General features: G+C 43.5%; 1 protein-coding gene and 1 long non-coding RNA gene across 7 annotated transcripts in view; one reads left to right on the top strand and one right to left on the bottom strand.

Moving 5' to 3' along the window:
- LOC140071343 (uncharacterized) overlaps positions 1-1,083 on the top strand; it is a 32,711-nt gene extending 31,628 nt beyond the window's left edge. The window contains exon 5 of one of the 2 annotated variants that reach the window (XR_011849117.1): positions 641-1,083. This is a non-coding gene — a long non-coding RNA (uncharacterized lncRNA). Of the gene's footprint in view, positions 1-160 lie in introns of both variants that reach the window. The other variant, XR_011849118.1, reaches the window with a different exon arrangement.
- OSBPL5 (oxysterol binding protein like 5) overlaps positions 1-15,147 on the bottom strand; it is a 93,126-nt gene that overhangs the window by 48,126 nt on the left and 29,853 nt on the right. For 4 of the 5 annotated variants that reach the window (XR_011849114.1, XM_072118968.1, XM_072118969.1 and 1 more), the window contains exon 2: positions 686-842. Coding sequence is in view for 3 of the 5 variants with exons in the window: in XM_072118968.1 (XP_071975069.1) it covers positions 686-842 (157 nt within the window). In the remaining 2 variants the exon portion in view is untranslated. Of the gene's footprint in view, positions 1-685; positions 843-15,147 lie in introns of those variants that run through there. The other variant, XM_072118972.1, reaches the window with a different exon arrangement.

The raw sequence follows: 15,147 nt of genomic DNA, 5'->3' as shown, positions 1-15,147 counted from the left end.
ACAGTCTTGATAAAAAGTGCCTGACCCTATAGACCTTCACTGGAGAGCGAGTGTAGCACTGAGATAGCGTGTTACACCATCTCTGAGGGAGTACAGCCTCTGCGTCGCTCTCTCCCTCTCCTGTCCATCATGTGACTGTCCACATGTTCCCTCATCACAGCAACGTCCTAAAACCCCGGAGCCAGGGGATGGGGCTAGAGAAGCCACAGAAGAAGTTGCTGCTGAAACTGGGTATGAAGAAGAGGTGTGTTGTGTGTGCAGTACTGAGTGTGAATGGATGTAGCAAGGCTGGGTGTGTTCATGTGAGTGAATTTATTGTAGTAGTCGTGAGTGAGTGAATGGTTCTGGCAGAGCTGTATGACTGAATGGATGTAGCAGAGTTTTGTGTGAGCAAATGGATATAGCAGAGCTGTGTGTAAGTGAGTGGATGTAGCTGTGCTATTCTTGTATGTGACCACCAGGGAATATTTAATTGGTGTCAAATATATTTTTCCTTTTTTTTTGGATGACTTCATTTAGGTTGTTTCTTGTAATAAGAATACAGTACATTTAGCATAAAAATCATGGTAAGGTTATGGTATGGATTGAAAGTACAACACACTTTTCTGCTTTGTAACCTACTAAATGTAATAATCTGCAGGTAACATGTTATCACTAGAGGACACCCTGGACCATAGGCACCCACCTGTGTTTAGTGCATTCATATCATGATCGGCTCCAAAGGATAAGTTTCGGGTCAGCTTGGTATTGTCGATCTTCTGAGGAGTGATGGCTGTTGGACACAAGGAAAATCTGCGCCGGAGGAAGTTCTCCTCCTTCATGTTGTGCGCCCCAGAGGTTTTCTGAAAGTAATATATATAAATCAATGAAGTATCTGTAAACGTGGTGGTATCTAGAAGACAAATGTGGGATTTTAGGTAACATTATGTCATTGTGAAGCCTCCAGACCATATTGTTAATCTAGAGCAATCCTGAACACTCGCAATAATCAGAATTTTTTCGATCAATGGATTGATTTGAGAAATTTCTACACAATGTCGAATTTACATTCTGCCATATGCATAGATCCGTCAGATCACTCCTTTACCAGATTACTAAACTTCTATATTATCAAATATTCTCATTCATTAGAAGCTCAGACACACAACGGGCACACAGCTTCAATCACAGATCTATCGACTAAGATCCGTCAACAGCAACTAGCCCGATTGTCTGTGGCTTCTATTCAGCATCTCCTTTTTGCAATTAGTAAAAGCAAACTGAAAATTAACAGAAAAGGAGCAAAAATAAACTTTCCTTATGTAAATCACAGAGCGCTTCACTCTATCAACTTGGGCCTCAGCCTCCAGACTTCACCTTCACAGCCATTAATTGCTGCAGTCAGCACATAATCTATGGTTATATTGTTCCAGAGAATATTTGCCATTTGCAGCTCAGAACACTTAGACCCAAGCGCTGAATATAGTAACAATCCACATTTCTGCTATGACTAATATAAGTGACTGCGCGGCTCCACTGGCACCAGATTATTGCTTATAAAAAGCCTCTAAATTTAGAGCAACGGCCGTCTATTTACTAAGGAGGCAAAATTTGGTCATTTTCATGCAGAGCAGGGTAGTCAGAGGTTGTCAGTGTGATATCAGCAGGGGGCTGTAAGGGGCTGACAGACATTGATCTCTCAATGACTCACGGGAACATGTGGGTGTCAGGTGAAAAACGCAGACGTCTTGGGCCGCTGTCATATGTGTCAGTCATAGCTGAAGTGCATCATGGGTAAAATACTTGAGTTAAAAGACAACTTTTTTTCACAAATCAATAGTTCTTGGGATGTAGAACAACTTTGCCTATTATCCTTGTTACCTTTACCAGCAGTTTCTCTGTTATCCTCAGTTTAGCCTGGCTCCTGCACTAGGTTATACACACATACACATGGTTATACACTCATATACACATTTATACACTTATAAATACAGTATATACTCATCTTATACAGACTTAAGGTATATACACATCAAATATACACACATAGTATATCTACATCATACTATTACATATACATTATATACAACTCATAAAACACAAACATTGCACAGTATATACACACATAGCCAATACATACAATTGCATAAACAGACATACATCATACAAACATACAGGATATACAAACCTTATGCTAACAGATATAACAAATACACACCATATACACATCATATACATACACACATCTAATAAACACACATAAAGAGCATATACACATTATATATACATACATAATGTGAAGGGTGAAAGAGGAACCTCACAACATGGAACAAGTAGTAGAAACCAGCAGTGAAATAGTGACATGAATTGCATAGTCTGTGCTATGTTAGCAATAAAGGTAGCAGTCTTTCCTCTTGTTATAGGGGTAGGAACTAGCATCTAAGACCTGACACAGTGGTCTGCAGAGGAGGATGAATCTCCTGTGAACTTTGTCTGCTCTGCTGCAGCTGATTAGTATGAAATCTTCCTAAGAAAGACCCAGAACCTTGGACTGAGCCTATAGTAATAGACTGTAGTTCTCAGCCTCTGTAAAGTAAAAGGGGCCTCACCAATAGAACAGCCTGCATCTCCCCAGAAGACTACAAAATATACATACAATTGAGATAAACATAACATAACCATTAGGTAACTAAGCAGAATGAAATGTGCACACAAACAACTGCTCTGGGCTGTAGGTAACAACATTGTATAAGCACAGGATAGCTGAGCACATAGATAAAGGGAATGGTGGCTCTTATAGGGATGACCAAGCCTTAAAGGTACTATAGGCTTTAGGGTAGCATAAGAGAGCTGGCCATGCCCACTCCAGCCAATCACAGGGAGCTATCTGGGTGCTGAATCTAGTAAAGACTCCTCTGGGTCATTACACTTGCAATCACTGAGTTGACCATGAACTCTTCTTTATACCTTAGGTAGAGACAAATGTGATGCCATATATTCAACAGCTGGGTTGTGCAACATGACAATGATCCCAAGTACCTGAGTAATTCTGCAAATTCTGAAATATATGATGTGGTGCTTCTATACATAAATACGGCTATAACCTACAGGTTTGTGAAAGGTAGAATTTGTATTTTTGCCCTGAATTCTCCTGTGTAATGAGCAGGATGCAGTGTCGCTGCTGGAACCAGCAATCCTATAAATGTTTCATTCTAATCGGATGAGCTTCTACTTGCCACATAAATAACTCTAAATAATAGAAGATAGATGTGGATTCCCATATGGACCCGGATCCCAGCCAGGCTGCTCGATGAGGGTAGAGCATATGCTTTGTTTTATACAATTTTTTTACTGCATCCAATGAACATTTGTGCATCAGCAGCTACAGAATGGCAGCCGGAAAGCCTCCCGCACCTTGGTCACATGTGACCCTAAAACTAATTCTGCTCTTCTCTTTTCTGAGATACAGACCATAGGGAAGATTTATCATATGCTGGCACTGTGTGCACCTGATGTTATCCCTGCCCTATGGCACCTGCTGGATTTATTAGCAGGCCCTGACCTGCACTGGTGGATCAGTCCTACATCAGTACCAGCCTGGCATAGAATTGTGCCATAGCCCGTGCCTGAAGGGGGGCAGGCTGTAGCTTTTGTCCAGGCAAGGAGCCGCTCAGTGCCGGCTGTGGCCGTGCCCTTCTTCACACCTCCTACACCAACTTGGCATGGAGAAATAGGCACAATTACTGGCTGTGAGTCAGGAACTGCCCCTGTTTGTACAGCAGTTTTCATGTATGCAAGCCCTGATAAATCTGCCCCAATGTGAATAGAAAAACACTGGACACTTGTGTTCTCTTAGATATATACATAGGAGATAGATGGACAGACAGGAGAGAGAGAGAGCGATAGATAGATAACCAGATTTCTTATTTCCCAGTGACATCTCTCTATGGCTTTCCATATGACTGCAGGTGAATTGTAGAAACGTTACAATGTTGCAGTCATTGTATATCTAGTTACTAAGATGTACATAATGCACCATTATCACACTTATCTGACCTGTCCACGGCTCAGACCTCCCCGCCGCCTGCTTAGAGGTGGTTACATAATCCAGTGCATTTAGGAAGTATTTTATGTCAATCTGTTGCAGACAGGTTCTCTTACAAAGATACATGTAACCTACATAGTCAGCGAGGTGAAATAATAGCGTCTGTGTGCCGCGGCCCAGCTAATGGCTGCAGGGAGATGGGAGACAGGACGGGGGATCCGCATCCTGCATAGACCTAAGAGGTGGGGGAGCAGCAGCTTTGGTGTCTTACATATTTATAACATGAAGTCCGTGTTCACATGTAGGAGATTTGTTCCACTTCCAGTCATCTCATTAACCCCATTCAGATGAATGCAGCTGATTTTCCAGATTAAAACTTCCTGCAACAACCTTCATCCATGTGCATTCCCTTATACTTCAGGTGTGAACTGTGACATAATGGCCACATTTATAGGACAACAAACTTCTCCAGGGGGTCACAGAAGGGTCAACAAAGGAGGGAACTGCTGCGGCCATCTGCAGCAGCTCTAGTGAGGTTCGGATTTGCCCTCCAGAGTACCGAAGGATCTGTGACAAAATAATAAAGGTCTAGCAAACAACAATCCCATTAGGAAGAGCAACCACTTGAAATTGGGGTCTATTTCTTATAGGATGATTCACAAATATTATGGATTGTTCCATTTCTTGATAAAAAATCTTTCATAGAGTTTTATAAGTCGTTTATTAATGAAGGGTATGGTAGGTCCTCATTATCACCTCTAGGAGGCCTCTAGTGCCAGTAGTGGATTATAATAGGGAGGGGTTGGGTCAGTAGCCCGAGCCTTGGGCCATCCAAACCCTATTTTATACTTCATTCATAAAATCCTTGTACATCTGTTCTTGCTCTCAGTACACATGTACACAGTACACATGTACACACGAACCATTTCAGGACCTTCAAAGGTCCAGAAACAGATTCAAAGCAGAAAGAAGCTACACATAGGAAGTGAATTCAAGACATGTAGGAGCTATAATATTCATACAGCCCAGAGCCCTCTGTTATCGTAATCCTCCCCTGTCTAGTAACCCAGTCCAATACTGGCTCTAGCTAATGGGCACCTATCTCTTTGATGCCTTATGCCATGAATCCCCTGAAGAGAGAACCTGGTATTGCAATATCCCATTGCATAAGGAATCATATAGTGGAGTATTGTCCTGGGCCAGGGAATTACACCTGGGAGCTCCGGGTCCCCGTGCATCCACCTGCCTCCCTGCAGAGCTGGTTACATTGTAGAGATGTAGAACAAATAATACAATTATATATCCAGGAATACAGAGTGTAACAAGTAATTGCACCGCTGGGAGATGGATCCCTGTACGAGCAAGTCTCAGATCTTCAGAGACCGCGAAAGTAGCAATTAACACATCAACAACTTAGCAAATCAGTAAACAGCCAGAAATCACAAATCTTATAGATTCCTGCGCCACAAAGGATGTAAAGCAGCAGGAGCAGAACCATTACAGCCGGGGGGAAGTATGTGCACCCCTCCTAAATATAAGTCTTCCCGCGTATGCGCTTGTTTTTCAGCTCATTCTAAAAATATAGACATGGAGCCGTAGCCCTCCCCCACTCCCAGCAATGCTTTCTGCTAGATTAATGTACATGGCTGCTGGGAATCTTGTCCATTCAGAAGATAAGTGCAGATACGTCCTGATGCTCAGACACAAGGTCTTGCTTATGGTTTATGTTCCTGTTTAATGCAAAGGGTTTGAGGTCAGGCCTGTGTGCAGTCATATCCTTGGGCTTTGTATCTGAGCTTATTGTTAAAGGGTTTCTCCAGGATAAGTGATTAATATCAGATACAACACGACCACCAATAAGCAGATAAGAAGAATCTTCAGTATCCTTGATCCTTAACAAACACAGTACACCTTGTATAGTGGCGACACTTGGTATTGCAGCTCAAGTGAGCATCACTTCAAACCCCAGATGATCAATCCTAGAGGTGATCAATAAGGAAATCACCCTTTAAGGTGAACAGGAAAATCCTTCCTGACCCTGCTCCATTGCTGTAATCCTATAGAATGGAGGAAAGTTGTGCCCCATAGGTTATCTAGTCTGTCTAGTGGCTGCAATGACTACTAGCAGGGACAACCCAAGGCTACTATGTGTAACACGACCTGGGGATTCTGCGGAGCAATTCCCAATATTCCTGTAAAGGTTATAGGGTGACTACCAGGGAATCTCTTGGTCATTTTAGTCATGACCAGTGTAACTGCAGCTTAGGAGGGGCACATCCACATGATACTGGAGATACATAGGGGGAGATTTATCATATTATGATGACGGCCATGCCCCCCGTGTCCCAGCAGATACATCAAGAGGTGTAAGCCACCAGCAAAACTACACCTATATTACTATCTATTACTATGTATTACTATCTATACTATCACAGTTACACCTGTATCTATAGTAGAGTCGTACAGTAGATAATGTATTGCTATATACACTCACCGGCCACTTTATAAGGTACACCTGTCCAACTGCTCGTTAACAGTTAATTTCTAATCAGCCAATCACATGGCGGCAGCTCAGTGCATTTAGGCATGTAGACATGGTCAAGACAATCTCCTGTAGTTCAAACCGAGCATCAGTATGGGGAAGAAAGGTGATTTGTGGCCTTTGAACGTGGCATGGTTGTTGGTGCCAGAAGGGCTGGTCTGAGTATTTCAGAAACTGCTGATCTACTGGGATTTTCACGCACAACCATCTCTAGGGTTTACAGAGAATGGTCCGAAAAAGAAAAAACATCCAGTGAGCGGCAGTTCTGTGGGTGGAAATGCCTTGTTGATGCCAGAGGTCAGAGGAGAATGGGCAGACTGGTTCGAGCTGATAGAAAGGCAACAGTGACTGAAATCGCCACCCGTTACAACCAAGGTAGGCAGAAGAGCATCTCTGAATGCACAGTACGTCAAACTTTGAGGCAGATGGGCTACAGCAGCAGAAGACCACACCGGGTGCCACTCCTTTCAGCTAAGAACAGGAAACTGAGGCTACAATTTGCACAAGCTCATCGAAATTGGACAGTAGAAGATTGGAAAAACGTTGCCTGGTCTGATGAGTCTCGATTTCTGCTGCGACATTCGGATGGTAGGGTCAGAATTTGGTACAACAACATGAAAGCATGGATCCATCCTGCCTTGTATCAGCGGCTCAGGCTGGTGGTGGTGGTGTCATGGTGTGGGGAATATTTTCTTGGCACTCTTTGGGCCCCTTGGTACAACGCCACAGCCTACCTGAGTATTGTTGCTGACCATGTCCATCCCTTTATGAGCACAATGTACCCTGTAACATCTGATGGCTACTTTCAGCAAGATAATGCACCATGTCATAAAGCTGGAATCATCTCAGACTGGTTTCTTGAACATGACAATGAGGTCACTGGACTCAAATGGCTCCACAGTCCCCAGATCTCAATCCAATAGAGCATCTTTGGGATGTGGTGGAACGGGAGATTCGCATCATGGATGTGCAGCCGACAAATCTGCGGCAACTGTGTGATGCCATCATGTCAATATGGACCAGAATCTCTGAGGAGCTTCCAGCACCTTGTTGTATCTATGCCACGAAGAATTGAGGCAGTTCTGAAGGCAAAAGGGGGTCCAACCCGTTACTAGCATGGTGTACCTAATAAAGTGGCCGGTGAGTGTATACTATCTATACTATGACAGTTACAACTGTATCTATAGTGGAGCCATACATTAGATCAGTGATGGCAAACCTTTTAGAGGCCAAGTGCCCAAACTACAACCAGGAGCCGCTTATTTATCGCAAAGTGCCAACACAGAAATTTAATTTGTGATTTATACTCCCTTCTCTGTCACAGCTTTCATTGATACCAGCACCTGAGGACACCAATAAAGCAGAAAATAGTCCCAGGTAGTGCTGTCACTTTAAAATAGCTCTGTGCACAGCAAGTCCTGGGATGTCTGGGACTGCAGGAAGATACCTGGAGTCATCTCTGGTGATGGCCTGAGTGCCCACAGAAAGGGCTCTGAGTGCCACCTCTGGCACCAGTGCCATAGGTTAGCCATCACTGCATTAGATGTTATATTACTATCTATACTATCACAGTCACACCTGTACCTATAGCAGAGCGGTATTAGATATAGATTATCATCTATACCAGCGGTGGCGAACCTATGGCACGCGTGCCAGAGAGGGCACGCAGAGCCCTCACTGCTGGCACGCGCCCCATCCTCCCAACCACTGCCAGGTGCGGACAACCACTGTCCACACCTGGTTGTCATGGCTGTTAGCAGTATCGGAGCTACGCTCCGATACTGCTAACGGCCATGACAGAGCAGGGCGCTGACACTTCCTGCTCTGTCACTCCGATCACTGCAGCGCACAGGACAGTAAGCGTCCCAGCGCTGGCAGCATAATGATGTCATTACGCTGCCAGCGCTGTGCACCTTACTCCGTGTGCGCTGCAGTGATCAGCCAGAGGAACGCGGAGTCTGAGGTGAGTTTTTTTTTTTTTGTTCAGCGCATCCACGGGGCATAGATCAGCAGGAGGCTGATTTCCTGCCCGCTCCCGCCCCTGCCCTAAGCAACCGGCCCGAAACGCCGCTATCACAAGCCCCCCCCGCGCCCGAACCCGAGCCCGCTATCGCACCCCCTCTCCCAACCCCCCCCCCGCCCAAACTCCGCCCACTACTGCAATTTGCCTGCCCGAACTCCGGCCGTTCTCACTACCCCCCCCCCCCTCAACTCTGGTCACTGCCCCCCATCACCCCCTCCCCTGGAACGAATACCTCATAACCCCACTGCCCCGAACTCCAGATGCTGCATTACCCCCCCCCCCAGCCCTAACTCTGGCCGCCCACCCTCTACCCATCTACCCTACTGACACCCCCCCCCCCTCCCCCGGAACAACAGACACCTGAACTTCTGCCCGCCAGCATGGCCGCCACCTTGGACAACCAAAGAGTAAGTAACATATGTATTTCTATGTATGTATTCATGTATGTGCATATTATATTATATATTTATATGTGCATTTATATATACCTCTGTGAGGGATTATTTTTTGCGTAACATATTTTACTTCTCATTTATTATTCCATGTCGTGCACTGGGAAGCTGTAGATTTTAATACTTTCGCTGTGCGCTCCAAATCATTTGTCTCCTTTATTCTTTGGTTCGATGCAATCACAGTGATACCAGACTTGTAGGTTTTATTGTGTTTTAATACTTTTTCAATAATTAAAACAGTGTACGAAAAAGAAAATAGTTTCGCCATCTTGTGACGCTGATAACCTTAGCGCACGGAGCTGGGGAGGGGTGATTTTTTGCTTAATGAGCCGTTGTTTTCATTGCTACCATTTTGAGGACTGCGGGACCTTTTGATAACTTTTTATTACTCTTTTATGTGATGTAAAATGGTGTAAAAGTGGCGTTTCAGTGTGTATAGGACTGCTGGAATCCGAGCTCAGGCAGTCCTGTGTAAATTGATTCTAAACTTTACCGTCAGTTTTCTGGTTAAATAGCCGTACTGGCACTTTGCGATAAGTAATTAGGTTTTGGGTTGCAGTTTGGGCACTCGGTCTCTAAAAGGTTCGCCATCACTGATCTATACTATCACAGTTATGGTTTTACACTGTATGCCGCTTTGTTCTCTTTATCCTATGGAAACCGTGAATATGACAGAACAATTCATCACGTACTGGTTGGCGCTCTCCTATAGGAAATGTACAGATCTGGAAATTGGATGGAGCCCTCTCTGACAACCTCATGGGACTTGTAACCTGTTAATTAAAAGCCCCATCTATTAGCTTTAAGCTGAAGATCCAGGAAACACGGTCAGGGAGCAGAATCCATACAGATTTATGGACTGTGACGCACATTATCCCTGGGCCTGGACTTGGCAGAGGGGTTACATTATTTCAGCTTGTGGATGTAATTTGTCAAGTTAATGAAGCGGAGGCAGAAGAGTGCGGGAGACACTGATGTGGGCGCTGGGTCTTTTTTATTTTTAAATCCCACTTCCAATTATTATGACATGGGCAGAGGAATCTGCAGCCGCTCAGTGTCACTGCACCAAGTCTCTATGTAGACGGGGAGCAAAGATTAAACACTAATCCTGGAGGCCACGAGCAGAGGAGGGATATGATCTAGAAAGGCATTTATTATTGTTGTGTATAGCTGGAAGGTGAAGCTTTATCCCCCAGCATTTCATCCTCAGGCCTGGCATTAATACAGTATATGGGATTTCACCAGGCATAAATATATTCAAAGAATCACTTATGTGGTCAGTCGTATGTAGTAAAACAATACAGTAGACAGATATATATATATATATGAGAGAGATAGATATAACTTTTTTTCCTTATTATAGGTATGATATAGATGATAGAAGAGGATAGATAGGAATATGCAGTTGTGGATTTTAATATATAGGCGGTTTGGGCGGTATCCTGGGGCCCAACCCTTCTAAGGGGCCCATGGCCATCCAGAACACCAGTTTGTATACTGATAAGAAACTTCACCCATGAAATCCTCTTACATCTGTTACCATTCTTCATACACATGTATGCAAGTGCCATTTCAGGACCTTTGAAGTCCTGAAACCGTAGTTTAAAAAAAATAATGGAAAAGTAAGGGACAGACATGAACAGTTCTGTGTAAGACTAGACCCACCCAGCTTTACCTACCTACTTACTGATTCTGCCTTAGACGATAGGTGACAACTAGTCAACATTCCCATCCTGTGATAAAGTCGAAACACTGAGATAAAAACAGGAGGAAACACAGAAGAATGGTCGTACAAATACGAGTCAAAACCAAAAAGACAATGCAGTATAGAGAAGACTTATAGCAAGCACTGGGAATGGAAAAAACTATACTCTTATGAGATATCAGATTCCTGACTCAAAAGGTGATTGGACTGGTTCCCTGATATCCACACAACCAGACTAGCAGGTGAGGAATGTGAGTGGAGAAAACATCTGGCTATCACAGCTAGCTTAACTGTCTGCAGCCCAGAACAAAGTCAGCAGGAGACAGACGGGAGTGGTGGAGATCAACTAAGACAGCCAGGAGGGAAATAAGGCAGCGTTCTGACTAATACCGGACAAAATGCAAACTAAGCACAAATCACAGTCAGGGGTGCATCTTCTGTCATGCTTTATGGGCAGAGGATGGCACGGAAGCCTAAACCGGCACAGATGTTACAGATAGATAGATATATATGAGCACAGAGTATATATAGATAGATAGATAGATATAAAATAGAAGCTCTTTATAAGCAAAAGCTGTTCCCTCCAAGATGACTGATGGACAGATGCACAGAAAGAATTGCGCATTGTATATTGTAACATTTGTAGCCTTTTGAAAAGCCAGAGAATGTAGAGTTTTACTCTTATTTTAAAACATATCAGCATTATGTTATAAAATAAGCTGATCAAGAGGAAGTGTTACAGGGATTCCCCAAATCTGATGCCTCTGTATCTTGTCTGTTCTAAGCTTACATCATGTAAATACAATACAGGACACATAGAGCATTGGTGTAGCACGAGGAGCTGTGCCCGGTGTTGTTTCACTAATTACTTTCATCCTGTGTTTATTGATTTCTCCTCATTAAGTGGTCGCCCCTCCAAAGCTTTCCCACAATCAGATATCATATGCTAATAGCTTAAAGAGTTATTAAAGCCTCTGCAGCTTGTCAAGTGTGTATAACGCTCCCTCGATATTCATATAGGAGATCCTACGGTGATAAAACCGCACGGATGGAAACTGTTTTATTCAGTCATTAAACCGTACGGCTGAAAATCCTTTAATCTTTTCATATACGGTAAAAAGTGGACGGCTCCTTCCTGATGTTATAATCCCACAACCACATCTCCAGCATGAAAATCCCTTAATCTTTTGATATAGTATAAAGGGAATAGCTTGACTTTCACAATATAGAGAAATGCACAGAAGCTTCTGTGTAAACAAGCAGATTCTGACTTAAAGGAGGTCTCTACATTGTACAATTCTTTTTTCCTTAAAGAAGTTCTCCGTAATAACTTGTAACCAAGTTGTTTAGATCCCCAGCGATCACTGTGATTTATGAAATTATCTGGCAGCAAGGGTATAATGCGCCACAGCACCTCCAGAGGAGAAGTAAGGTATTACACCGAGGATAGGGCATCACACTATGGGAGAAATTTACCTTACAGCAAATCTACCATGGAAATCCATCATTATAAACCCGGGACACTTACTCATAGATCCAGGCCCCGGGACTGTGATACTCTTCTAATATTTGTTATCTATGGCCTCCTTCCTTCTAAACTCAACTCATGCAACTATACTAATGAGCCTGAAGGGCATCTGATTGTGCTGCCAGAGAGCCTTGGCACTGCAGCTTCACAGGCTGTTACACTGTGCAGGAGTACTGTCCCCTCCCACTGTGAAAGATCACACAGGAGAGGGTAAGTACTGAGAGAGCAGGGGGAGGGAAGACAGTGTAACAGCCTGTGAAACTACAGCACAAAGGAGCTCTGGTAAAACCCCCATGGCCCTTCTGACTTATTAGTAATAGCTATTACAAAATGTATATATGACCCTACTGTGAGCAGGTATAGATTAGTGCTATGATATACCCCAATCCTTGGGGTAAATTGACGTAAATCCAGCACTTGTGGATAGGAGGGGTGTCAGACATATCGTAGATGAGGCGCTGGACGCATGGTGTATACTCACCCTTATTCGTCTGATTACTTCCCACTTGTTAGGGATTCAACATCTCAATAACAAGGGAGAGGGGAGGAGGACAAGCCTCGGCTCTGACACCTCCACATTCATCTCATTAGTGTTCTGCAACCTCCTATCTATTTGTAGCCGAGAACTTGCTGCACCAGTTTATAATGAATCTCCTGACACAGCGCCACAAGTCTCGCCACTGCAAAGTACATTTCTCTTTCTGGCGAATCTACTGTCAAGAGGATGAGAAATTTACAGAGAGAATTCAGATAAGGACACTTCACGCATTACAGAAGCGCGAGGAGAATAGGAAATGTCAGCGGGAGGCTGGAGACGGCCTGTCACAGATTACAACTAAAGTACAGGTTCATATAGGAAATTCCTCTACTTCCATGGAAAATCAGTCACTCGCTCACAACAGTGCGGTAGTAGCCAAGTGTGTGTGATGTATCTGCTGCATCTCAGATATGTGCACCCTTTACTACGCTCTGGTTCTCATTAAGCCAATTCAATCCAATACAGGCGGTCCCCTACTTAAGAACACCCGACTTACAGACAACCCTTAGTTCTAAACGAAGCTGTGGATGTTGGTAATTTACTGTAATTTAGCCCCAGGCTACAATGATCAGCTATAAGAGTTATCCCAGGTTTCTGCAATTAGGATTTATTGTTAATCCTGGTTCTTATGACAATCCAAATGTTTTAAAATCCAATTGTCAAAGTGACCAAAAAAATTTGGCAGGGGTTACAATTATAAAATATACAGTTCCGCCTTACATACAAACTCAACTAAAAGTACAAACCTACAGAACATATTTTGTGTGCAAACTCGGGATTGCCTGTATAGATATGAACTAGCAAATCCTTGACAGGCTGCAGTTTACAAAACAACCACTAGGTGGCCACACAGATCGGGGAGGCATCTTGTGAATGAAGCAGCAGATGTATGATCACTCATTGTTATAAGGCAGTGGTGGCGAACCTATGGCACTGGTGCCAGAGGTGGCACTCAGAGCCCTCTCTGTGGGCACCCAGACCATCACCAGAGAGTACTCCAGGTATCTTCCAGCAGTCCCAGATACCCCATGATTTGCTGTGCACAGAGCTATTTTAAAGTGACAATGCTAACTGGGACTACTGGAGGAGTGGAAAGGTGTGGATAGATCCGGATTATCATTGTAGCTGTGACAGAGCAGGGAGTGTAAATCACTAATTACATTTCTGTGTTGGCATTTTGCGATAAACAAGGTGGTCTTGGTTGTAGTTTGGGCACTCGGTCTCTAAGAGGTTCGCCATCACTGTTATAAGGTGTCACATAACGTATACCCTTGTGACTGTCCCATAAATAACCCTTAATGTGGACAGAGTATGATGAAATGTGTATAAAACTGAGCCTATGTTAGTTGGGGTCATGGATTAAAATTAAGAAGATGTTGTGAAGTTATGTCGGGGATGATCACCTTCAAATCTAGTGGGGGGTATTTATAATTGACTTTCAAATGGCAAACTTGCAGAATTTTTTCCCCCTTGCTGCGCCTCTTGCGACGTATCTATGAAGGGTCGGTGCCAAAATATTGACGTTTTTCGACACTCATGACCTGTTCTTTTTTGTGGTGGCAAAATTGTGGCACCGATTGTGAATTTGACACTTTTCTGTTGCTTCTACATTTCCAATTCATTTTTTGGCGCAATTTTTGGCGCACAATTAGAGAAACTAGAAGCTATTTCACCTTCATGAATGGGGAGACAGATCAGAACCTTTGTGTTTGGGCTCCAATTCAATAAACTTTGCCACAAACTTATATCCCACTGAAAATCATAGCACCACCCTGTACCCAAACTAATAAATCACAATTTTGCACCTAAAAAGTCACAAAAAAAAATCTAGCACTTGCGATTATTTTCTCCCCACTGGTGATAACTACGGGATCAGAATTGATGAAGTAAGAGATGGTTTCATCTATAATTGTTGCCTAGACATATAGCATCTGAGTTACATCTTATCTATAGGCTATATGGTTCTATTATGGTTAAACTAAGCTCACTCATCAGTCAATTTCTGATGTATATTATTATAAGAATGTAATAGGAATTTGTCATGAATCTCTCATTCTGTGCCCTACAAATGGCTTTGGACAGAAGTGAATCAATGACCCCCCTCACCCCTCCATATGATACATAACTCTGGGACAGGTCATGAACCCACTTGGATCGCAGACAGTCCCTAGAGTCCAGGGATTGTATTTTTCATCACGTCCTATACCAGGAGATATGGAAAGGTCACCTCATCCCCGAGGCTTCTGTGCTGTGCAGCAAACAGACGGATCTTGTATTTTCATTGATCTCTGCAGCGGCTCAATCAGCTGTAAATATGGAGGACGCGCTGTGCAGC

This window comes from Engystomops pustulosus, chromosome 7, assembly GCF_040894005.1.
Source record: "Engystomops pustulosus chromosome 7, aEngPut4.maternal, whole genome shotgun sequence".
NCBI classification, from domain to species: Eukaryota; Metazoa; Chordata; class Amphibia; order Anura; family Leptodactylidae; genus Engystomops; species Engystomops pustulosus.
The sequence above is the reverse complement of the archived record's forward strand: the minus strand, read 5'-3'. Positions and strand labels throughout refer to the sequence as shown.